This window comes from Leopardus geoffroyi, chromosome B4, assembly GCF_018350155.1.
Source record: "Leopardus geoffroyi isolate Oge1 chromosome B4, O.geoffroyi_Oge1_pat1.0, whole genome shotgun sequence".
Lineage (NCBI taxonomy): Eukaryota > Metazoa > Chordata > Mammalia > Carnivora > Felidae > Leopardus > Leopardus geoffroyi.
The window spans coordinates 108,347,587-108,374,754 of NC_059341.1; the positions used below are offsets into that span (position 1 = coordinate 108,347,587).

The 27,168-nt window shown below is 33.5% G+C and overlaps 1 protein-coding gene across 5 annotated transcripts in view; it reads left to right on the forward strand.

Moving 5' to 3' along the window:
* LRRIQ1 (leucine rich repeats and IQ motif containing 1) overlaps window positions 1-27,168 on the forward strand; it is a 210,589-nt gene that overhangs the window by 111,531 nt on the left and 71,890 nt on the right. For 2 of the 5 annotated variants that reach the window (XM_045463931.1, XM_045463935.1), the window contains exons 20-24: window positions 376-497; window positions 1,014-1,109; window positions 1,356-1,438; window positions 4,444-4,470; window positions 9,659-9,760. In XM_045463931.1, the coding sequence (XP_045319887.1) occupies window positions 376-497; window positions 1,014-1,109; window positions 1,356-1,438; window positions 4,444-4,470; window positions 9,659-9,760 (430 nt within the window). The remainder of the gene's footprint in view (window positions 1-375; window positions 498-1,013; window positions 1,110-1,355; window positions 1,439-4,443; window positions 4,471-9,658; window positions 9,761-27,168) is intronic. The other 3 variants (XM_045463934.1, XM_045463936.1, XM_045463933.1) reach the window with 2 other exon arrangements.

A 27,168-nucleotide genomic window follows, 5' to 3' on the forward strand; every position in this document is an offset into this window, starting at 1 on the left:
AGTTGACAGCACTTTAAAAATACAAAAATATGCATTAAGAGGGCAACAGCTGAAGATTCTCAGTCAGAGGTCAATGGACTGCAATATCTGTTATTTATTTGATAATCTTTGAAGTTTTTGTTTTTTGATATTTTTAAGATCTTTGCTATTAATCACTCTGTATATGCAAACTGTACCAAAAAAACATATCCCTTACCACTACAATAAAGGACATTTACATGTGTATTACATAAATTTAATTTTATTATAATTTTCAGTTTTTGTATGTGTTTCCCTTGGGAGGCTACTGAATAATGTGCATGTAAAGTAATATGATATAAGTGCTAGAATTTTTCCATTTATTTTATACTTAATATACCTTATTTTTCTGATAAGTTCTGTGGAACCTTAAAATATGATGATACTTCACTGAATTTACCAAGCCATCCAGCTCAAGCGTGGCTATGTAATGAGAAAGAAAATTTGTTTTCATCAGAACACTCACAGTTTAATAGCAGGTAAGCTAAATTACTCTTTTAGAGAATCAACCCATAATGAGAATACTATACTTATTACAAAAGTGGTAAAATGATGAAAATTAAGTACAAATTTATCTGCTTAGAAGATGGGAAAACAGTGTTAAGCGTAATGATTTTTACGGAGTTTTCAGTAAAAAAAAAAAAAGTGTGAGGTAGCTTCATTAAAACAACTACAAAAGTGTCAGTGCAATAGTGTCATTAACTGTTGTAAACAACTGAACTTTAAAATACTATGATATAGGTAGAGATAAGGATTAGAATAAAAATTCCAGGGCTGCATTTCTTTCGACAAAAGGATTGAAATATGCTTCAAGTAATTGAAATGTAAACATTTTAAATTAATGGCAGACTTTTATTACTTTTCAAGATAAAGTTTTTCTGTAACTTAAATAGATTTTATTTCCGAGTTTGAAACAATATAAATAGCTTGTAGTTCTTTAAAACGTGCTGATATACTTGTGTTGATTCAGTTAGTGTAGTTTTTTCTATCGCCAGACCAGAACACAGAACTTTGTCCTGGACACCTGAATCAAAGATCAGCAGAAAGAGTTCGCTAAAATCTGAAAAAGAAGAAAAAATTTCGAAAGAATGGTATGTGGTATATTTTAAACTAAAATATTAAGAAATTGAGAGACTTTAAAATCTGTAGGATAGACATTTTTCAAGACTTTAAGAATTATTAGTTTTTAAGAAACTATACATCTGTTAAATTATAGGTTCTTAAATGGAATCTAATTTGTTTTAGTATGATATAATTCAGATACGTGTGTTTGTATATCTATGTATATATAAATATGGTCTGAATATTTGTTTTTCCTTTATGCAATCTATTAATAGGGGCTTTAAGGACATTGCAACTGCTCAGCAAATGTTGAAGAGAGCACAGAAGATGAAATCAAAGAAATTAAGGAAAAAATTAGGTGGGTTGTGAATGCTCTTTGAATAATAATGTGTGTCTGATATTGAAGATAAATTGTCTTAAAATATTCTTTACCAAATCGTATTTAATAACATTTAATAAGAACCAAAATGAAATGTGCAGTTATGAATACGTCTAAGGTAATAATTCTGAAAACTCAACCAAGGAAACTTAGAGAAAATTATGTTATTACGTTAAATGATTTGTTATACACTTAAGGGCTATTTTCACTTTCCCTCTGTTTCTTATCTACTTTCTCATTGATTATTCTATCCATTGTGCACTGAGAATTATGCTGTAATTTGTTTCTAAGTTGGTTCATTTTGACAAATGTTGATTCTAGAGTGTCTGCTTCATGTGGTTATTCCTTTGTTTTTAAATTGCTTGATTATTCAATAAGCTATTTCTATAAGTTTGTTTGTTCCATGAACATTAGCTCTGAAGGCTTCACAACTTGACATTTTGGAAAAGAAGTACAGTGTATATCTTCACAATTATGTAGAACTTGGGAAATGTTCAGTGGCACCCTTTTTTTTCTATCCCACTTGATTCTTCAAATCATTCTTTGGATACTTTTGATCATTTTAGTATCATTACCTAATATGTGGAGTAGTTTATAGGTGTCAGAGCAAGAAACAGCACATTATTATGACTTTATAATTAAAACTACTTAAAATTATTAGCATATTGTATGTAACTTTGCATTTACTTATAATTTTATAAATATTTACTCAAGGACTCATAGACTTGATATAAGTAATGTGACCTTTTTTTAAAAAAAAGCTGGTTTTGAGTTTTTCTCATTCATTAGCTTCTTTTGTAGATTTTAAGAATTTTTGAGATTTTAATGGCAGTGAAATGTTTTTGTAAAAGTACCATCAGTCCTGAGAAAAGCAAAGAATCTATATTAATCTTGTAGTTCTAGCTTATTTAAGTATACAAAGAAGCATTTAGAAGATTTTTATGTTTATTAATTTTCCTATTTATTATTTAAAAATTATTTATTATTTCCTATTTATTATTTAGGTAATACTTAATGATGACTCCTTCTATTTATTATTTTAATCATTAATTCCCTGGTAGAATTCTAAGAAAAAATATATATATATTTACATATATATATATATATATTTTTTTCTTTTTTTAAATAATAAGGGGTGCCTGGGTAGCTCAGTCAGTTAAGTGGCCAACTTCTGCTCAGGTCATGGTCTCATGGTTTGTGAGTTCGAGCCCTGCATTGGACTCTGTGCCGACAACTCAGAACCTGGAGCCTACTTCAGATTCTGTATCTCCCTCTCTCTCTCCCCCTCCCTCACTCACACTCTCTCGCTTTCTCCTCTGTCTCTCTCAAAAATAAAGGTAAACATTAAACAATAATAATAATAATAACCAAGATACTCTTAGTTTCCAAGGAATAGCTGATATTTCTTGGCACAGTACTTTATTGATAAATTTCTGATGATTTATTTTTATATTCCAAAATGTCAACTTTCGTTTTTTTGATGTTTGTTATGTTAGTGACATCGTTTATCTTTTTGAGATAGCTGTAATACTTTTTGTTGTGTGCTAACAGTTTGTAAAGTTTGAAAGATTGAAATTTTAAACATTTTTAAAGAAAATGTAGCGGTGCCTGAGTGACTCAGTTGGTTAATTAAGCATCTGACTTCAGCTCAGGTCATGATCTCTGGGTTCCTGAGTTTGAGCCCCACGTCAGGCTCTGTGCTGACAGCTCTGTGCTGACTTGCTTTGTGCCTCCCACAGTCCTGTTTTATAAACTCCTATTAAGTTCATCAGGACTCAGTGAACACAATACTATAAGGTGGTTCCCAAGGATTAGTAACTCCAAACTCTTAACAATAGTGAGACTTTGTTTCAGTCCTAGGGAAATGGAATCCAGTATAGTAAGTCAGGGTAGTTTGGCAAACTTTTTTATTGCTTTGCTGTATATATTTTTTTCATCTTCAGTAGTACCAACAAACATTCTTTAAATAGCTGTTTTGAGAATAATAAAAGTTTCTGAAATTCCTGGGGGAAGTTCAGATATTAGAAGTGGCATAAGTACTATTTCAGCCAATTTTCAACAAATAATTATTAATTATGTTCATGGTCTATTTTTTAAAAGATATTCACAATGTTTGTAATAGTTTCTGATAGTGAAGCTAAGAAAAAATCTATCTTAGTAGAATCTATCTCTGGAAATGTATAGATCTTTCTTGCTCATTCTTATAACTAAGTGATTTTTGTTGTTAAAATCATTTTTAATAAATCAGCATAGTAAATAATATGTTTTAGCAAAAGGTTTAATAAGGAATATATGCTCATACAAAAAACCATTGTGTTAAAGGACAAAAAATAGACGTAATAATTATCAGGCAAAATCAAACATTTTTTATCTGTCACAAGGTGGCATGATAGAGTAACAAATGTAAAAGGACAACCAAACATACAAATTAACAACCTAATTTTAAATTCAACATTTTGCCAGTGGCCATTAAGCATGATCTGTTAGGTAAAGGTCTAAAATGGCAATTGTATAATTTTTATGGATATCATTACTCTAATTGCATGATTGTAAACCAAATTGCATTCTTACTACTGAATTTGTATCTAAATTTTTTTTTTCAACATTTTTTTATTTATTTTTGGGACAGAGAGAGACAGAGCATGAACGGGGGAGGGGCAGAGAGAGAGGGAGACACAGAATCGGAAACAGGCTCCAGGCTCTGAGCCATCAGCCCAGAGCCTGACCCGGGGCTCGAACTCACGGACCGCGAGATCGTGACCTGGCTAAAGTCGGACGCTCAACCGACTGCGCCACCCAGGCGCCCCTCTTACTACTGAGTTTGTACCCTTGTTAAGCTTTTGTTTTGCTTTTGTTTAATCAAAATATTATTAGATTAATGAAATACAAGTAATTTTTTTCTTGTAAATTTGAATTCCATAATGTACAACTTAATGATGACATTTAAATTCTCCTCATTCTTTTTCTCTACTGCCTCGTCACAGCAGATACTCAGAATAGAAATACTCAAGGTAAGATTAAGGATGAAATAATGAACAAGAAAATCAGTGGGATCTTCTCCAATTATAATACTTTAGTCTTCTGCTAGATTAATAATGTAGCACTTATGTCATTTTGTATCTGTGAATGAATCGTATAAGATTGTACCTCTGGTTTTCTTCTTACAGAAAAAGAACTTTCTAGTACATTTCCAGTTTACAATTCAATATGTAAAATCCTACTACCTTATTTAAATCTGCCTAAAATAATGGCCATAATTTTAAACTTTTACTAAGAAGTTAAAATGATGCTTTAGATACTTCAATTATATTAAACACTTAAAAATTAATAGTAATTTTCAAATATACATGGATATATATATATATATATATATATATATATATATATAACATGGATAACATGCCAACTTGAAAATCATAAGCCACCAGAGGGCAACATTGTCCATAAAACTACGGGAGACTATCCATCTTTGTGGGGGTAGGGAGGGTGGTAGGTGAAACATCAGAGGATAGAAACTTTTAATGAAATGGAATCAATTATGTCCTCCAAGCTAACAAAGCTGTAATCCTCAAGGAGTGGGGTATAAATGCACAGGTTATGGAAGCTTTAATTCAAATTTCTACCATGAAAAACCTTAGCATAAGTTGCTCAGTAGCATAATACTTCCCGTTTATATCTTATACGTGTATTTATTAACCAAGGGATATGAGTCCACAATATTTGTTTGAAGATAAGAGTGAAAATAGGGCAAAAGGCTGAGGGTCAATTATTCAAAGAAAGTTGCAGATAGGGGAGGAATACACTGAGTTTGCTGATTAATAAAGAAGCAAGGGGCCAAGGAAACATACAGTGTAGGCAACCATCAGGGGAGAGTCAGTATTAATGACTTCTACTGGGATAAAAGAGGTCATCTGCTTTAAACAGAAAAAGCCAGAAGAGGAGGGGGAGAGGGAAGAGGAATTGATTGGAAGTCAGAGGATGAAATCTAAAATTGTGAAGAGTTATATTTACTTAGTTTGAGTTTGGGATCTGATTATTGTTATTCCTAGTAAGTTATTGCTGTTTTTCTCATGATGGACATAAGCATGAACCAGTAATGACTGGTCTTATCTTTATGGAGTTTTTATTTGTTTGTCTTTTTGTATTTACTGTTGCCTCATGCACAGAAGTAATTTTAGAATTTGGTGATCTGTGTTGGAATTTAGCGAATACGCAGGGAAGGTTAGGGTGTATAACTACCGTGGAAAGCATGATGTGCAAGATGTGAGTTGCTGGTTTACTGAAAACATAAGAGTCAATAACCTAAAAGTAATGAGCTTGACTGGTAGCAAGATTGAGAGGAACAGGGTCAGGGAAGAGAGTAAGTGCTTTGTTTTGATGTGGAACACTTCTCAGAGAGGATAAGTTCTGAGTATAGGGATTTGGGTGGAGAGCCCTTAAAAAGTTTAAAGGCTAAGAATATAAGGACAAAAACACAATGTGGTCTTTCAATATTTATCATATTTATGCATATCACATTTCATATTTCATTGAGTAAAGAAAGAGTAGGATGAAGCAAAAGAAGTTAATTTAGTTCTAAAGGTAGGGCTACACAAGGGATAAGAATCATCTTGCAGCAGTTTGTAACACCTAGCACAGTGTCAAGTACATAGTAAGCACTCAATAAATACTTGTTCATTTTATTTCAGCGATGAAAATAGCTTGAGACTGTGTTGGTAACATGTATTTGTAGTCAAGAATTAAGCCAGGTAGAAAATAAGTTAGACTAACTTTTTAATGTGACTTGAGCAGTCATGGGCTACCACAAAGAGATCAGGTTGCAAAATGATAAGGTAAAGAATGAATGTGAAGGATTAAAAGGGACTAGAATAGATAGAACTGTGACAAAATTAAGTTTATTGATAATTTGTTTTGTTTACTTCAGTGATTTCTAAAAATAATTTATAAGAATTTTGGTCATGTGGTGCCTGGATTAAGCGTCGTACTCTTGATTTTGGCTCAGGTCCTGATCTCACAGTTTGTGGGATCATGCCTGGCGTCAGGCTCTGTGCTGAGCATGCTTGGGATTCCCTCTCTCTTTCTCTGTCCCTCTCCTGCTCGTGCGCGCGCTCTCTCTCTCTCTCTCTCTCAAAATAAATAAAATAAAAACATTTTTTGATCAAACATTAACTTTGTTGCGCTAGCAAAACAATAATAAAATCCATTTGAATAGTAAGATCCTTGAGGTGAAGACACTCCTTGTTCCCCACCTAATATCATACCTGGCATATGGTAGATATTCAATTAACAACTATTAACTGAATCAGCAGTAAATGAGATAAAAGTCACTAAATACCTTTGACTGTGTGTATGTGTATAACTGGGTATGTATATTATAGTCATTTAAATGTATGTTTCTATTTGGGAAGGCAAATTTAAATTAGTAAGTAAATGATGAAATAGTCATCAGACTTAACTTAAAACATATTTTACAGCACAGCTGTACTTTGCACATACAAAAAATGGGTAATAACCAGGTTTTTATGTATGAAGTTAACAAGAATAAGATCAACCAGCGAGCTAAGATTAGGACTGTAGAAACTGAAAAGAGATTATATAGGAGATGAAATAATTTTAAGGTTGTTCTAATGCCTAAATAAAGTTATGTTACTTAAATGAGATAATGAAGTGTTGAGTACGGAACCACATACATAATAGAAATTCAACTTACTTATAGGTTTCTTTAAGTATTTTATAAAGATATATTTAAAATCTATTTCCCAGACATTGGGCAATCCATACTGGGAGACAAAAGATTTTTAAAACAGCAACATAGACTTGCCATTGATGACCTCAGAGGGTAGATTTAAATGTACAAAATTGATTTTATGATGCAAGAAAAAGGTTTCACAAGCTGAACTCTTTACAATAAGTTTGTACCCTAGCTTATTTTTTGAGGGTATTTTTTGAGGGTAAGAGTAGTGTCTTATTTCACAGTGGTATTTCCAGGGGCTATCAAAATCAAGTGATTTTTCCCCCCATCTAGAATACTGTTTCTTGCTTCTTTATTATCCCTTTGAAATTTGAATTAATGTAACTTTTAAATAAATTAAAGGTTGCAATCAGAATGTTTTAAAATGAAAGGATAATGAAAATATAGCACTGTTTATGCGCCCTTGTAGAGTAAAAATTTTTTTTGAGTAAGTTGAGCTAGACAACTTTTCTAGATATTTTTGTATGTATTCTTTAATCTTGATAATAATATGAGGAAAGTGCTATTTTTCTCTCTGTTTTACATATTAAGAAATCAAGTCATGGAGAGATTATTTGCCCAAAGGAGTACCAAAGAATTTATAAAAGATCTACAGCTATTATTCTGTGTGCTATATAAATAAAATGGGTAAAATGAAGCCAATTATGGACCATCAATTAATATCATCTTATTCTATGGAGGATTTAAGATCTTTTCTGAGAATAGAATTGCCAAGTTGGAAATATTATTCTTATTTATGTTGTGGTTATATGTTTACTAGCCAGCATTTGTTGAGCACTGACACTTTGCAGACATGAGTCTTGATGCTTTACATACATTATTTCATTAGTTCTCGCAGTAGTATTACAAAGTTAATATTATTTCTCTTGGGTAGAGAAGTGAAGGAGAGAGGGCAATTTGCCCAGAGTCACACAACTAGTAAAAATTAGGTCTCGGGTCTAATCCAGTTCTGTCGAATTGTAATGTCTTTGCTCAGGACGTGCATAGATGAAATGGAATAGCAAGAACAGGAGAACATGTAGAAAGATCAGTAGGTTATAAGGTATCATACAGAACATAAGCCCATGGTAATCTGTCTTCCCTGACTGACTAATGCTCCTTTTGACATGTCAGCATGGTTTTTCATAAATGACTTAGAAATATATAATATATGTTTTATTAAATACATAGACACCATTTTTTTTAAATATGTTATTCTTATTTCTAATTTATGTTGAATTCATATAGAAACACCCAACTCTTACAATACCTTAGGTCACATATAATTATGAGACATGCCCAAATATTGACTAATATTTTCCCTAATCTTGAGAAATATAATCTCTGTGAACCATGGAAATCATGCTTATTAGTAAAGGTAATTATTGCTAAAAGACTAATGGAATTCTTCAGTTTCCACATGCTTGAAAAATAACTCTACAACTACTATTCTGTTTTTCTAATAATATTCTAAAAATATGCTATCTTAGCATTTAATTGAAGTATGTAGTTTGAGCTTTACACTATTAAAAATCATATTTTTCTATTTAGCATATTCAATGTTACTGCTAGATATTAATTAAAGATTTTAAGTTATCCTTTTGCAAGATGATGTAAGATATTAAGAAATGTATGCTGCCCTTAAATGTGGTTTTATGTTAACCTACTTGAAATGCATAAATTTCCATTCTTTATTCTACTCCATTACTTACACCACTAGTTTCTTTTCTCACAGTTCTTCAATAAGCAAAAAGTACAACTGCACCAAATCTCCAATTTACATTCCATAGAATCATTCATTACCAGTAAATTATAGGGCCCTATATTTACAATCATCCCATTTATTTTGTAAAATTAATAGATTTAGAGTGCTCTTGGCTATAAAATGTATATAGAATTTCCATAAATTCTTTGTTATGTAAATATAATACATTAGGACAAAAGCAAAACCATTATTTTATCCGTAAAATTAATGAAATGATCTTTGTCTCTCCTATCAATTGTCTTGCTTACATCTCCTTTCTCCCAGCTCCTCATATGTAGAGGAGAGAATAGTAGGGTATATGGCCTTTCCTGTAATAATAGCTTTCACCTATTATGAATTTACAGAAATTTTACTTTATTCCAGCAGAAATCAGGAATTTAATAAAGGAGCTAAAATAAACAGTAAAACAATTCCAAAAATAAAAAGATGATGCCATTACTAGAAAGTGTTTATGTGATTTTTTCACATTATTAGCATTTCTGTGCTCTGTATTAATTATTGGCTATGTACTTAATCAGAAAACCAAGAATATGTGAATGGTTAGTTACTATTTCATATTATGAAACTTTGACATAATTACCAATATCACAGTGATTTATAGAGTGGGTATTATTTGTTAATACTATCATAAAAAAATATAGCCACTTCAGAGATAGAATGAGACAGAGCTGAACTTTTGTCTTATCTTGCTCTTTTTGTCTAGATCCCACTGTTTGCCTAGAATTATTCAAAAATAATGAAAATAAAGTTTCTGTTACAAAATCACCAAAGAAGGCACAGCCCAGAAGAGATGATCACTTTGAAGGTATGGTTTAATCATAGATACATAGGTAAAAAAGGTAAAGATGGAGTATGGAATTGTTGAATCACCGTATCATACACCTGAAACTAATATAGTACGTTAAGTAACTAGAACTAAAAGAAAAAGTTAAAAAAATAAATAAATAAAAGAATTTGTAGAAAAAAGATAAAGATGGAAAATTGTATCTCAAATAAAAAAAATTAGGGGTGCCTGGGTGGTTCAGTTGATTTAACATCCGATTCTTGATTTTGGCTCAGGTCATGATTTCATGGTTTGTAGGATCAAGCCCCACTGCACTGATAGCAAGGAGGCTGCGTGGGATCCTCTTTTTCTCCCTCTCTCTCTGCCCTGATAGTGCGGAACCTGATGCAGGGCTCAAACTCACGAACAGTGATATTATGACCTGACCCAAAACCAAGAGTCAGATGCTTAACCAACTGAGCCTCCCAGGCACCCCAATAAAATAAAAGTTTAATTCTCAGTAGTCCTAAATTACATATATGAAATATTATATATAAGGTATAATTAAATAAAAGTCAAAATATGTCTCTTGGAGCTAAAATACTAATTTAGTGCATCGATTCATTAGCATAGTAGTTTAGTATTTGTATCAGTGCTTACATAAATTTAAATTTCTTATATTTTTATGTGAAATCTTATAAAGCTATTTCATCAGTGTTACTAATTTTATTCAAATTTTACACTGACTGATATTAGCCAATATCAGTGGAAGTGAACCCATGTGGAAATGATATTCTAATATATTTACTTTACTGCCAATATACACAAATTGCATTAAATGTTATAAATTAAACTATGGAATTTTAAATATTTTACTATATTTGAAGCTTGCCCAACTGACTTTTGGGGTAAAGGATTTATACATCTAAATGGCAGATTATATTTCTGATTTCAGCATTTGGAAGAATTATGGACTTACATTATTGAACAGAAATATTTAAATATGTCAGAGAAGCCAACAAGACTTACAATAAGTTTGCCATTGCTTTCTCTTTAATATTACAATATTCATAATTTTATCTATACTTTTGGATTATAATTTCTAATAGGAAAAATACATTTGAATGGAAGTGAACCACTTAGAATTTTTAATACTCTGTCTTCTATACATTTTAAATAAGTCTTAAAATTTATGCATTATTGGAGCACCTGGGTGGCTCAGTCGGTTGTGTCCATTTTTAGCTCAGGTCATGATCTTGTGGTTTGTGAGTTCAAGCCTCACGTCAGGCTCTGTGCTGATGGCTCGGAACCTAGAGCCAGCTTCAAATTCTGTGTCTCCCTCTTTCTCTGCTCCTCCACCACTTGTGCTGTCTGACTCCCTCTCTCAAAAGTAATTATTAAAAAAATTATGTGTTATTATAGCATATTGAAAATAGATATTTTGATTTACAAAAGAAAAATTTGATAAACCCCAAATGTATACTTTTCTTTAGATGCCTATTAAGTATGTAGCAGTGGAAGACATGGGGTCTAGAATTTTCTTTAGTAGTAAATATATACATAAGAAGATAGATAAAATAAGTATAGCAAATTATTGAATTTTTTTGGATCAGTAGATGATGGTATATGTAGGCTTGCTCTACCATTCAATTGTTTTTTAATATTAGAAATTTTCCTTAGAAAAACATTTTTAAAAATTCGTGACCATTGAAGGTGTCAAAAACCAATATTTCAAAAAATACTTATCCATTAGTATTTTAACAAAATTAAAATATGTTTTCAATATAAAATAGGGCTTGGGTTTTAATTAGTTAATTTCCTTATTACAGTCTTAATTTCACCATTTCACTGTGAAAGAAAGAGATGAAATTCTGCTAAAATCAATAACAATACCACAGCTATTACCTGTTAAATAGAAGCATTGTTACTTTAGAAAGGCACTGCCTAGTGAGAAAGATAATTGGGGCATTTTTGCCCTTTAAATTAGCATACATCTCACAATCAAAAGAGAGAAATCTATCCCAGCCTGTTCTATAGGTCGCATTATCTTGTTCTGTGAAGTGTGAAGGTATGCTACCAGCTAGAATAGTGTGTGTAAAATATACCATATATATATATATATATATATATATATATATGGTATATTTATAGATTTGTGTATTAATATAAAATATGCTAGGAATAGTTCAAATACTGACAGAAATAAAGTGGACTATAGAACATAGAACATTTCTACCTATGCTTCATGATATGAAGTTATATGTTTTTGTTTACTTTCATCCATATGAAATGCATTTAATTTACTTTTTTTTTTCTTTTTGCAACCTCAAATATATTTGTCATTTCATTAATTTCACTGAATGGTCATTATGTATTATGTGGGTACCAGATAATCTAGTGACTGACAGTTACTTTCAGCGTTGGTGTTCTTTTTTTGTTTTTTTGTTTTTGAAGGAATAGGCTTGGCAAAGACAGCTGTACATGGAAGAACCTTTTTTACCTAGTATGTTTATTTCTACCTTCTTTTAAGAGGAAAAGAGTGAGGCAAAGGTAATTTGATCATTGCTGGCCAGGTTGAATCCCAAGGTGACTTTACCTGTCTCTCTGGATTCACATGCTTCCTGGACTCACATTATTTCCTAACTTGCCATAAGGGCCAGTCGGTTTCCCCCTGAGTAGACTGACTCACCCCAGCTTCCCAGTAGAGGGCACATTTTAAAATCAGGTCTTTTGAGATACAATTTCTATAATATAAAATGCACCAGATTTAAGAGTACAATTCAATGAATTTCAATATATTCACAATAACACAACTATCATCACAATCTCATTTTAGAGCATTGGAAGGACTTTTCCCTTAAAAATTTCAAATGAAATTAATAGTTGGGCATCTTACCCCCCCAAAAGTGAGGGAGATCAGAATTAAATCTCAGTGTAGGTTTAGATTGAATGTTCTATCTGAAACATTCTCTCAGCACAATGGCATCGCAGCACTGTCTTATCATTTCCTTGGTTTTGTTGAGATTAGATGATAGTATTATTTGATGATTTCTCCCTATAATTCCCATTTATAATAACACTGTGTGATTTTTTTAATGTTAAGTTTAAAAAATATTTTCTTCTCCACTTTGCAATATTATCTGTGGGTATTTCCATGATTTCTCTTATAAATTATACTAAAATTATTTAGCTATTATTGCTGCTTTTTTCTGAATGTCACTAATAGGACAGAGAGGGTGGTACATATCCTCTATTAGGCAAAAAAGTACACTTAAATTTGAGGAATATTTGATGAAATATCAAATAATATTAAGTGATATAAGGTAAAGAATTATTCCCTTTTAATAGACCATGTTTTACAAAGTATCTTTCTATTTTGCGATAACATGAAATATTGACAATTTTTGTCTAGCTGCCAGATTTACAGCTGTAACCTTTTGAAGGCTGAGGAACTTTTGACCACACCTGGTCCCAGGGTAACCTCATACATGTGCAGTATGTTAGGTATCAATCAGTTATTCCTGTGAGACAAAGCTAAGAGTCTGAGGACTTTACAGATTCAACATTGGTTTACTTGATTGACTTGTTTATTTATTTATAATTTATTTAATGTTGGATTACTGTTTTCCTTTACCCTAGGTCACCCATAATCCCTACTTAGGCTTCAATATCTGATCTTGCCTTAGACTTTGAAACACTATCTTGATTATTACCTCAGAGATCTCTTACCAAGTTTCCTTTTTTATGGTAAAATGCTCAGAGTAGCATCCTGACATCACTCTTCTATAGCTATCACTGGTATAAAAAGAAGCCTAGCTTAATAAAGATAAGTCTAGATTCCAGAGTTAGTCTAACACTAACTGCCTGAATGGAACTGAATCTTGATTCCACCATTTATTGACTGTGTGGCCTTGAGGACATTATTTAACTTCCCTGTTTAGAATTATTTTTCACATGTAAAATTGGATACTAATAGTACCTAGTTGTTGGGGATTACATGAGATCCTCCTTGAAAAATGCTTGAAATACGCAGTATAAATATATAGTTAAGTCCTCAAAACTTGTAACCATTTGCAATAGTCATTTTAAAAGTACAGCTTTATTCTTTTTTCCTCTTGCTTGCAATTGGTAGTATTTATTGTATTTCTTGCTAGGTAGGTACTGTGCCAAGAGTTTTACTTAAATTCTCTGATTCAATCTTCAAAAACTCTGAAGAATGTATTATAACTGGCAACATTGTACAGATGAGGGAACTGGTTTTGAGAGTTTGATAGGTGATTTGCCCAAGATCATACAGAGAGTAAGTGACTGAACAGAAATGGAGATAATTTCTTTATGAAAACAATGCTAGCAAAAATCAAACAAAATGCAGACACTGAAGAGCAAAGGTTCTTGGATAATGCTGAAATGTATATACAACCTTAGAATCAAAATATTTAAGAAAAAGAATAAAGACTAATGATTAAGTTAGGCAAAACTCTGGGAAACTAATAGCCAATTTTGTTCTTTCTCATAGCTTGCATTAATATAAATTAAGAAACAGTTTAGTACCAACATGGTGATAAATGTCTAATTTGTGCCATGTAATTAACTCCTACCTCATCTAATATTATTATTAATATTATCATGATTATCTAACATTATTAGGGACCATATGTTAGACTCTAAAAGTGACCATATTTTTAATCACCTATTTTAATTTTCAGATAGATGAGAACATCTCCACACAGCCCAAAAGTAAACACTCTACTTTTGCTTCATTTTTTCTTATTATTATTTATTCACAAATTAAGTGACATTCTTGCCCTAATCTGCTCAAATTTTAAAATTTGCTACTTCTAAACCAATGCCAAATTCAGACTTTTGGCTTTAGCCAAGGAAGGAAGCTAGACAAGCCAGGAAAACAATTGGATCTGGCCCAACAACCTTCTCAGAGAGGCAAGTTTTGTCTTCGTTCCTCCATTCCCTGGGACATTTTACTTGATTTTAATGTCAGATTTTCTTAATTCCCAGTCTGGTGCTGTCATCACTAGCATGCTTTCTATTTCTCCTCTTATAAAACTGAAGATTTACACACACCATATGTCCTTTTACATCATAGATGTTCAAATATTTTTGTACTAAATTTTTGAGCATTGAAGACGTTAAAAGACCTTCAACTTCTATAATTTTTACTTCAGAGCATTTCTAGCCAAACCATCTTCCTTTGTGGTATTTTTTATTGTATGATTACAAGCATTTTCCCTTCTAGCTTTCTTCCTTTTAATACCAGCTTAAGGCACAGAGTCACATTATGTAGATTGTTTTAAAGTACCTCTTGTATTTCTGTAGTTGTATAGAGTACTTGCTATTAATGCCAATGTGATTAGATATTAAGACCTGGGGGAATAATTGCAAGCAACCGAAGAATACCTGATGTCATGCTGTAAAGAAGAGATGTTTGCAATCTTATTTCTACTGAGCAAGACTCAATATTAGTCAAAATAAACAAGGATCTGAATATTCATAAAATGTGCTCTGTCCATCAGTATCTCGGTTTGCAACAATGACTCTACTTCAAATTACTATTTTCTTACTAAATGTTAAGCTACATGTATCTCCTTGGTATTCACAGCCTTTAGGATAACACCTAATGCATAATGGATGCTTCATAAACTTTTTTAGTGAAGAAAAACACAAAGGACCATACCTTTAAATAACTTCAAATGTAGATGGAGCTACATGATGCTTGTATAACATCTTTGAATATGCTGTTTCCTTTGATGAACTGGACTCACTGTCCTATGCGTTGAAGGAAATCTCTTCACTTGGCTAATTCTTGTCACCTCAGGCATTAATCCCTTAAGAAAAAAATTTTCAATTCTAGCTTACAACACCATTTCCTGTGTTCCCACAATAACCAGAATAAACTTTTATCTACCATACGATATAATTAATATAATATAATATAATATAATATAATATAATATAATATATAATTATGATATGATATGATAATAGTCTCTTTACTCTTGCTTGTTGCTCACTGCTTGTACAGGCATTGTTCTATGTGCTTTACCTATAACATAATGAAATCCTTACCACAGCATTTTGAAACAGGAAACAAAACTTCATTCATATTAGAAAAGTAAAAATTTGCCTGTACCTACAAAGAATTAAAAATCAACTAGCAAAATCTTGTCTAACTTTTGTATGAATGTTTTTATTTTTCAACCTGACTAATAGAAAAGGATCTGGGGAAAGAGTCAATAGAAATTGGAAAGTTAGTGGGAAGCTCAACTTTAAAGAATATTGAAGGTCAGGTGCTGTATTTTAACCTCCTTTGTAGAATTTAATATGATGCATTTTATATAACTTAAGTATTTAAAATCTTCCCATGATCTCTCATTGCTCTTAGAACAAAAGCTATCGTTCATATCATGGCCCACCTGACTGTAAATGTCAGAACCCTTTTCAGTTCCTCAAATATGATAAGAAATTTTTTACTTTGAGGCTTTTATACTTCATTGTTCTGCCTGGAAACTCTGCCCTCCACACTTCGCACAATGACCCTCTCATTGTTTAGTTTGTGTCTCCAGTCCCATGAGAAGGCTTTCTCTTACAACACTACCTTAGTAAATTTTTCCTCTATACCTAGTAACTCTCTCACCCAACACCCGCTCCATTCATTACATTTATCTGCTATTGTACTATTTAATCTAAATTGTTAAAATTTAACTTAAATGTTGTGTTTCCACTAATAGAATGTAAGCTCTACCAAGGGAGAACCATGTCGCGAAGATCTTATTTAGCTATATCCTCAGCACTTAGAATAGAGCCAGATATATAGTTGGCACTCAATAATATTTGAATAAGAAAGAAAAATATGTGTAAGCGACATAATTAAAGCTCCCTAAATCTATTTTAGACAGTATCATGGTATTTTTTAATATAAGGTTCAGAATCAATTTAACTTTCTACAGAAAAAAAAAATCTGATTAGGAATTCAGTCCAGTAGAGCATGAAGCAAACTGTAAATTAAAAAAAAAAAATTATCTGTGGAGGGGCACCTGGGTGGCTTAGTCGGTTAAGCGTCTGACTTCAGCTCAGGGCATGATCTCGATCTAGTGGTTCGTGAGTTTGAGGGTTGCCTTGGGCTTTGTGCTGACGCCCAGAGCCTGGAACCTGCTTTAGATTCTGTGTCGCCTTCTCTCTCTGCCCCTCCCCTTCTCATGCTTTGTCTCTCTCTGTCTCAAACATGAATAAACATTTAAAAAAATTAAAAAAAATATCTGTGGATAAGGGGGATTCAGGAAATGGTAATCCCAAGTTTGAAAAAAGCTGATTAAACTCTTCCTTAACCACATTAGTTATAAAGAGTTTGTATTTTCTACTTTCCCCCAAATTCAGCCAAAATAGAATATTTATTATATATTTTATAGTGTGTATATATACCTTATGTACAGATGATTTACATATACATATATACTTTATATGTATTTGTTTGTGTGTATATGTATATGTGGTGTGTATATGATTTAAAAATGGGAAAGGATTCCAGAGCTCTTAAGGTTTTTTAAATAAACCATGTTATGTAGACTATGAGATGTTAGTTTATTTTCCATTAAAAAATACAAGAGGACTTCTACTTCTGGTAAGAGAAGACTATGTAATTCAAACCAACCCTCCTGCAGAGAACAACTTTAAAAGCTGGAAAAGTTATTTTTAAGAATGTAATTGAAGTCATTAGAGAACTAACAAGTAAGCAAAGAATTATGAGTCAAGAAGAAAATACAAAGATGTGAGAAGCTAAGCAAAGCATTTGATAATGTCACCAGTCTAGGTGCATTGCAAATAGACTTTCTAGTAGCCTTTTGCCAGAAACAAAACATCTCCAGAAATAGATAACATTCCAAACTTCAAATTATCTCTACATTTTTTCCTATGCAGTGTTTGGCGCGCGCGCGCGCACACACACACACACACACACACACACACACACAGGCATAGAAACAGATGAGACAACATTGAACACCAGGAGAAACGATGGATACACATAGAGCCAACAAGATTTCAGATAATGGAGATTTTTAAAGAAATATACATAATAACTTTAGGGATATAGAAGAAATTGAGGATTTCAACAGATACTGAACTTATAAAAATATCCAAAAGAAAAGTATAACTTAAAAAACTGAAATTAAGAACTCAATGGATAGATTTAACTACAGGTTAATCAAAACTGAGGAGAGATGGGAAAATAGGTCTGAAAGAAATATCTAGGGGCACCTGGGTGGCTCAGTCATTTGAGTGTCCGACTTCAGCTCAGGTCATGATCTCACGGCTAGTGGGTTCAATCCCCGCATCAGGCTCTGTCCTGACTGACAGCTCAGAGCCTGAAGCCTACTTCAGATTCTGTGTCTCCCTCTCTCTCTCAGCCCCTACCCTTCTTGTGCTCTCTTGCTGTCTCTCTCTGTCTCAAAAATAATAAACATTTTTTAAAAAATCTAAATTGAAGCATGAAATGAAAGAGAATCAAAAATACAGGAAAGAGATCAGACGTGCAAGATACAGCAAAAATGTCTCACACACATGTAATTACAGTCCAAGAAGTGGTGAGAGTGTCATAAAAGTAATGTTTGAAAAGTTAATGGTTGAGAATTTACTAAAAGTGAGGAAAACTTCAAGTTGTAGATTTAAGAAACTCATGAACCATAAAACATAAAACATATACATTCAAAGAAAACTACACTGCAGCATATCGTAGTAAAATTGCTAAAAAAGAGAGAAAGAAAAAAAAAAGAAAAAAAGAGAGAACTTTTTTTTAAAGAGCCAGAGAAAAAAAAAGTTTGTTATCTTCAAAGGACCAGTAATAATAAATAATGAAGCTGGCTTCTGAATAGAAATGATGAAATCCAGAAGACAATTGTTATATATTATGCCACCCCCAAATTCACAGGTTGAAAGACCTAACCCTCTCATTTTATTTGGAGATAAAGCTTTTAAGGAGATAATTAAGGTTAAATGAGGTCGGGTGAGTGGGTCTCTAATCTAAGAGGACTAGTATACTTATCCAAAAAGAAAGAGACATCAGGAGTATATGCTCACAGAGAAAAGACCATGTGAGGACACAGTGAGAAGGTGGCCATCTATAAGCCAAGGAAAGAGGCATCTGAGGAACTAAACTTTTAGCACTTCCATCTTAGACCTCTAGCCTCCAGAACTATAAGAAAATAAATTTCTGTTCTTAAAGCATCCAGTCTGTGGTATTTTGTTATGGGAGCCCAAGCTGACTAATGCACAATGTAATGATATCTTCAAAGTACTAAAAGAAAATAAGTTCCAGTGTGAAAGTCTATACCCAGCAAAACTTTCATCTTCAAAAATGAAAAACAAGGCACTCATGCCATCCAGCTCCCCATCTGCTGCTTCTCTGTACAGTCACGAGGAATAAGGAGGAGAATACCTGGATTCCTGAGCTAACCTTCACAAAGAAAATGGGGAAAGATAGCGGGTTCTGAGATAAGAAGTCCATGGCAACCTTTTTTTTTTCTCCTTATCTTTGTTGTCCCTTGCTCCTTGGAAACAAAATCTCTCTGCCCATCTCTATTAGATGCCCACCTATTGCTATATAGGAAAATTTCTGTCCTTTGAGATAGCCAATAATCCTGTCAAGGTTTCAGAGAATTATTACAATACCTTAGAAAGTTCATCATAGAGAGCATTAGTCTTCTATCTGAAGAAGGCTACATAAGATAACAAAGTAACAACTGTTTTGCACTGAGAAGTCAGGTTTGAATCTCATGTAGATACTCACTAGCTATGGACTCATGCCTTTTGTTTTCTCATCTGTAACTGAGAACACCAGTCTTTACTTCTCATGATATTTTAAAAATTAAATGTCAATCTAAGACTTCCTAGCTAAAGATGATTGATCTGGAAACCCTCACTAAAACTTCAGGGTAGATATTTTTTAAGACACATACTAACAAATACAGGAAAGGGGCAACAGTAATATAATTTTATAGACTAGAAAACATATATATATGACTAACAGTGAGAAAGCAAAAGCTTAAACTAGCAATGAAATATGAGAACTATTTCAAACTCAGAATTTCAGGATGATGGTATTAGGCCCAGTGGAAGTAATGTGAAGAGATCTGGATTACCTGTACAAAATTTTTGAACTTAATTTTTTTTTAATAGGATAAAACAGAATCTGTGACTCAGGAAATCCTTGCTTGACACCTCGCTAAAACTAAGAAGAGTAGATGTAGGTATATGTTAAATGCTAAATTCCCAACCCCTTCCCCTGTTCAGCTCCCAGAATTCTTTTTTTTTTTTTTTTTTCAACGTTTATTTATTTTTGGGACAGAGAGAGACAGAGCATGAACGGGGGAGGGGCAGAGAGAGAGGGAGACACAGAATCGGAAACAGGCTCCAGGCTCTGGGCCATCAGCCCAGAGCCCGATGCGGGGCTCGAACTCACGGACCGCGAGATCGTGACCTGGCTGAAGTCGGACGCTTAACCGACTGCGCCACCCAGGCGCCCCTCAGCTCCCAGAATTCTGATAATCATGTTTTTTGGTCCAGATGGGCATAACAAAATACCATAGACTAGGTGGCTTAAAACCCAGAAATTTATTTCTCACAGTTCCAGAGGCTGGGAAGGTCAAAATCAAAATACCAGCTAACATAGTTCCTAGTGAGAGCTCTCTTTCTGGCTTATGCATGGCCACTTTCTTACTATCTATGCACATGGCTTCCCCTTGGTTCATGCATGTGGAGAGAAGAGATCTCTCCATTCCTCTTCTTACAGGGCCACTAATTCCATCATGAGGGCCCCATCCTCATTACCTAATCTAACCCTAATTCCAAATGCCATCACATTGAGAGTTAAGATTTCAACACAGGAATTTTGGGGAAACATAAGCATTAATTCCATAGCACCATGCCTTTAACCTCCAGGAAAGGGATGATAAGAGTGTTTCTGGATATTCTTATCAGTCCAAGAGGAAACATTTAAATATTGACATCAGGTATTTCCAATACAGGACTCTGGTAAGTCATCTTAAGGTGAAGCTCTCAGAAAAGGCCTCATTCACTGGTGCAGAGTTTCCTATCAACCTTACAGACCCCCTGCTCTAAAATATAAGCACACAAAGGAGGATCTGAAGCAAATTTAAACATGAAATATAGAGAAAAAAACTAACAAATGTAATAATCAATTTAAATAAACACTGTACCAGGTGAACAGACACTACCAGGTGAAAAGATCTTCAAATATACAATGAATATTGTCATTGATATAAAATTGCATCCATGAAATAAGAATGAGATGCTATAATAAGAAAGAGAGGTCAGAAAACCAAAAATATAATTCTGAAAACAAAAACTTGGTATCAGAAATGAAAACTTGGCAAAAGATTAGAAGATAGTGTTAGAAGATAGTGTTAAAGAAATTTCCCAGAAATTGGAACAAAATTACAAAGTGATATGAAATATGAGAGGAAACATAGAAAAGAGACTTATTCCAGGAGGTCCAACCCTTGATAAATAATAGGAGATCCAAAAAGAGAGAAAATTCAATAACAAATAGATTGAAAGAAATGATCAGAAAAAAAAGCATTCCAAAAACCCCCAAATTAAAGGATACCAGTTTCTAGATCAAGAGAACCCATTGAATGTCAGGAAAATGAATGTAAATAAACCCATCTTTATGGCATATCTTCAAAAAATGTCATAAATCTAGGGACGAATGTAAGAGCCTGAAAGTCCTCCAGAAAGAAAAACAGGTCACATGCAATGCATCAGTTATCTAAAAGCATTGGATTCCCAGCATTAATCCCAGAATCCAGAAGATAATTCAACATTCTTGGAAAAAGTTATTTCCAACCTAGAATTCTGTAAACATAGAAACTATTAATAAAATTTAAAACTATAAAACATGCCAAATCTTAGGTTATCTCCCTTGAAACTTGCTCAGCAAGTATTGGATGAACTACTCAAAAATAAAGAAGTCAACCATGGAAAAGGCATACATGAGATCTCGCAAGGAGAGAGACAAAGGAATATTTAGGGTGATGGTGAGGAGAGATCCAAGGTTGCATGGGCTTAGAGATTAAATACTTCACAATGACAGAAAGCATCATGAGCAATTTCTCTGAGGAAAAAAAAAATATTCCTGATTGTTGTATGTGCTCAAACATAAAGGAGGTATATTCTGTAAGAAAAGAGTTTTGGGGTGACCTGTGGATATGTGTATAAAATACTAACACATGAACATATAGTAGATGAAGCCTTTTACTAGAGAATTTGGAAACTAATGAACTAACATACATAGAAAGCTAGCCTAATGTAAAAAATGAGATAACTAAATGTGAGAAAATAAAAAAGTTGTACAAGGCATGAAATGTTATCTGCAACTGCTGTGCTGGTTTTTCTCAGAGCAGCTGTGTATTTTGAGTTCAAATGAACACTTAAATTGATGAAACACAATAGGAAGCATACAACACTAAATTTACTCAGCTTTAAGGAAGGACAAAGGAGAGGAAACCACAGAGCATGCTTAGTATAGAGAGGACATTGTGATACCTGGGCAGAGCATCTGGTGTGTTCCAGTCCTTCTTCACTTAGGAAACACGGGGGTGTGAGAGATGAGGCTGTAAGTGTGTGGACAACTTCAGTTAAAGGAAGTCATCAGCTCTGGGGATCCTAGGAGTCTTTTATAATCATTTAGTCATGTAGTCTTCTCAACTAGTAACCCAGTCTACTTAGGGGTATATATCTAGCTCCCATTCTCTGGTTCAGTTGCATTTCATTCATCCTGCTTGCTTATTGCTTAAGATTCAATCTCAACAATGAGGTAAAAGCACTTAGTCTGATACAGCTGAATTCTCATTGATCTTACATGTGGTATAGATTAAATTCTAACAGTTTTTTGACCCGAGGATCAAATCCTCATACCTTCCTGCAGCTGGAGGAAAACCATAGAACAAGCTATTAACCCTTCTTTTTCAGTACCTTATATGGCTGAGTGGTAAACAATACTTACATGTCATAAAAAGATAAACACTGAGTCATGGTGTAACCAAAAATTATGGTCTTTTTTAGGAACTGGGAAGAAGAGGTATATATGTGTATGGTAGAGATGTTGTAAAAGGGCTAAATCTTTATACTGTGAAGTCAATAGGTAATATAGATATATAAAAATAAGGACATCAAGATACATTCAGACCAATAGTAGAAGAAATGACTAATGGATGAATATGGTTGCCTTTAAGAGCATAAATTGGGGATAGGGAGGGGAAGAGCTGAGGATAACCATTTTCCATTCATAAAGACATGCCATCTATAACCTTGATGCTTTTTTTAATTGATTACATGAGATATTTTTTAAATCATCCATTAAAGGGTCTGGGTTTTAATAAACAGATAATAAATGAAAACATATTAAGGTAAAACAAGAATTTTATAACAAGCAAAGCAGAATTCTTCATCAATAGACCAAATCTAAGATAAATACTAACTGGTATTCTTGAGACAAAAGGAAAAAGATTCCAGATGAGATCTTGGCGATACAAGAAGTTATAAAGAACAAAGAAGGATGGATATGTAGGTAAATCCCAATGAACTTAGACCAGGAGATCTAATAATGATAGTAATTTCTGGTAAATTTTACATATTTATAGATGGGTAACAACATTTTTGCATTGTTTTTCATAACTCCGCATCAAATCATTTGCCTAGTTTTTTTCTTTAATGAGTCTTAAATTCATCTGATTCTACTTTTGCTTTCTCCACCCCAACAGAAACACATACACTAGGAATTATGTAGAACTGGATTTGGATCCCAGCCCAAACCTATGTAATTTTGGTGAAGATACTTAACCTTTCTATACTAAATTTTCTCATTAATTAATTGGATCAAATAATATATACCACATAAGTCATAGGATAAATTGAATAAAAATGTTTAGAAGATATTAGAATGATCTAGCCTTTAAATGTGGGAACTAAGACTTAATTCCTTACATTCCCTATTTAATCTACCATCACATCTTTATTGACTATCCACCACGAGCTTGGCATTGTGCAAGAAGATGAAGATAGGGTGGTGAATGAAATAAACACAGACCATGGGTAATAGAGTTCACTATCTGGTTGAAGTGGGAGCTGGGAGTATTTATAAAAACTCATGTAAGTATATAATGACACAAATGAATAAAATTCTATGGAGGAAAAGTAAAAGGAGTTCATTATGAATCTAGCCCAATCAGATAAGGGAAGAAGTGACACTGAATTTGAAGTTCAAGAAGCAGCAACTAGGCAAAAGGGGTAGTTGTATATAACAAGTGTGTGGGCCTGTTGAAAGACTTTGAAGACAAGGATAGCCTACACCATTCAAGGAATTGAAAGAAGGCTGGTATGGCCAGAGATGAAGTTGGCAGGGAACAGAGCAATTTTAGTCCATTACTTTTGGTCCATGTTGAAGAATTGACCTTCGGTATTACAAGAACAACAGTCAATGTAAGCAAAAGATGAAATGGTCAGATTTGTTCTTCAAGTTGAGGTTGTGGAACATGTGTTGTAGAGAACAGTTAGAAAGGAAATAAGAGTGAACATTAAGACCAGATTGAAGGTCACTGCAGTAGTCTAGCGTGGAGATGGTGGCTTAGACCAGGGGAAACACAGTAGACATGGAGGGATAAGGGGAAAAAGCAAAGAAATCGTGGCCACAGGGTATATTTCACTTGCTCTCACCCATTGAATGAGAACAATAATATCTATCCCATAGAATAGTTGTGGGGAATGAAGTCACTGCTGAGCATAGTGCTCAGTATGTGGCAGCAGTCGTTACTTTTATTTCCAGTAGCAGTTACAAAGATCACTGTAACCTGCTCTTTCTTAATAAATGGTTTCCCACTTCCTTCCCAAAGCTAAAATTTTCCTCCTTGCTTTGGATGTTATTCTGCCTGATGCCATGATACTCTGCATGTTTAGTTATCTCCTGTCTTTTGTTTCTTGGCCTTCCTAAAATCAACCTATAAGGAAGCTACAGGTCTGCCATTGAACATGTGATGCTCCTTTTCAAGCTGTTACCCTTCAAGCAATGTCTCTCTCTCTCTCTCTCTCTCTGTTTTTTTTTTCTTAGCAACCTCCTTAGGCAGTCTAATCAGGGCCTTTGTTCCCCACCTTCTAATCATTCTGCATTTTTTATTTCTTCAGTAAGCGTCTTTGAGCTTCTGTTTTCTTTCATTGTACCTGAGACTGGAGGCACAAGTAAAAATCAGTTCCTGCTTCAGAGGCTCAGCCTACTGAGAGACAAACTAATAAGCTGAAACTGAGCAAGTCATGTACAATACATTTGTAAAGTTATCCAGACTGTACACTCTGGTCACATCCGCATTATTCTCTTCAAACTGTATTCATTACAGTAATCAGCGTTTACCTCTTAATTGCTAAACTCAGGAATCTCTTTTCTGCCCTCATTCTACTTTCCCTTTCTTCAGGAATTTCTCTACCTAGAATTTCTCTTCTCCCTTTTTATGTTCATTCCGCTCTCCTGAATCTCCTGTTTATCTGGCCACTATTTTTTAGTTGTCTTCTGTGCCTGTTTCTGTGTCTTAAATATCAATATCCCATGGAATTTTGTCTCTGATCTTAGTATATTCAATCCACATATTTATTTACTCATATAGCCAATGTTTACTTTGTCAGATATTATACTTCGATATACATATGCAAAAGCAAACATCGTGGAAGTACAAATCATACCTATTCCACTGGCATCATGAAAATATCAAGATATAATGCCTAATCCTCTGACATACTGTATGTTTAGAGGCAAAGATAACTAAATGTCTATCTCCATCCTTCCCCTTTTGATTTGTCTAGGCACTTCAAACCCAGTAGGTTTAACATGAAGTGTATTTCTTCCACTCTCTCTACCTGTTTGATACTTTCTTTCCATCTGTTAGTAGTATCATTAGGTATTCACTCAACCTAGAAGACTCAAGATCAATCTTAATTCTGTTCTCCTCCTTACTCACTGAATATAAGCACCACCTCACATCAGCCAATGCCTGCAATGTCTCTTACTTTGAAATACTGTAATAGCCTGCTTTGTAGTATCTGCACTTTGTTCAGTGTTGTAAATGCTGTCATCTATGTTTGCACTGCAATGTCTTTCTAAACTATAATTCTGCATATAGCATAACCCATTTTAAAATCTTGTAATGCCTTTCTGTTTCCTCTAGAATGAATTCTGAAGTCTTAAGCATACAGTGAGCTTTACATACATTTCCCAGCCTACCTTTCCATTACTACCTTGTAGCGTCTCCCCACTCCCTGAAATATCCTCTAACCATATTGAACTTTGTATACTATATCTATATGTTATATCTCTAATGCTTATTCTTACCTTTCTAGTTTCAGACTTTTGCTTATCCTTCATGACTCAGATAAATGTCATTTCATCTGTACATCATTCCTAATACCACCTCCCATAGGCCTTTGCCTATGTTTCTTTAATATTGTCCTATAACTATATGTTTTTATCTATTTCCTCCCCTGACTATAAATCTTTCCAAGGTCATGGATCCAGTCTTAGTCATATTTCTGTTTCCTCCGATCCCCAAAGCCTAGCCTAACAGTATTAGATTCATCTATACTAGGCACTCAATAAGTATTTGTTGAATTAATAAACAGTTCTGACTTAAAAAAAATATCTTTGGATTCTCAGAAACACTCTTCCTGCCAATTGGTATTACTCAAAGTCAGATATTGGCCTGTTCCCAACTTAAACTTACAACTCATTCAGTGTTCACATTCAAGCTTTAGGTCCCACTGTCTCAGCCACCCTTTGGGTCTATTTAGCAAACTTTGGAATTCATTTAATCATTTCCTACTTAAGCCTCACCAGCTGTGAGGGTTTGGATCTTGAATAATTTCATCATTATGAACAGCATCCCTTCGTTTTAAAGCTTCCTAGTTTTTTAAACATTTTTTGGAAGGATAGAGATGAGTAATATATTGAAGTCAAGGTATGTTTTTGTGTTTCTAGAAAACTAAATATTTTCTATTTTCCATTGAGATTTTAGAGTAGTTTAATAGACTCGGGAGACCCCATGTGTTTCCCCCAAAGCTTCACTACCTTCTCCAAGATTTTTCAAAACCATTATTTTAATTATAAAATGATACTCAACCTAATGGGTAAGAGAGTAAGGTATGGAGCTGACTGCCTAGGTTTAAATCCCAACTCCACCCCTTGCTAGAGGTATGACTTTGTCATACACTAACCTTTCTGTATGTCTTTCCACATTGATGAAATTGGCATAATGATGTGAAATAATACACAGGTCTCAGGGTCAAGTAAATTGATCAGTACATATGAAATGCTGGGAATAGTACCTAATGCATAACAAGCTCAATACATTTTCACCGTTGCTATTATCAGGAACGGTAGCCAT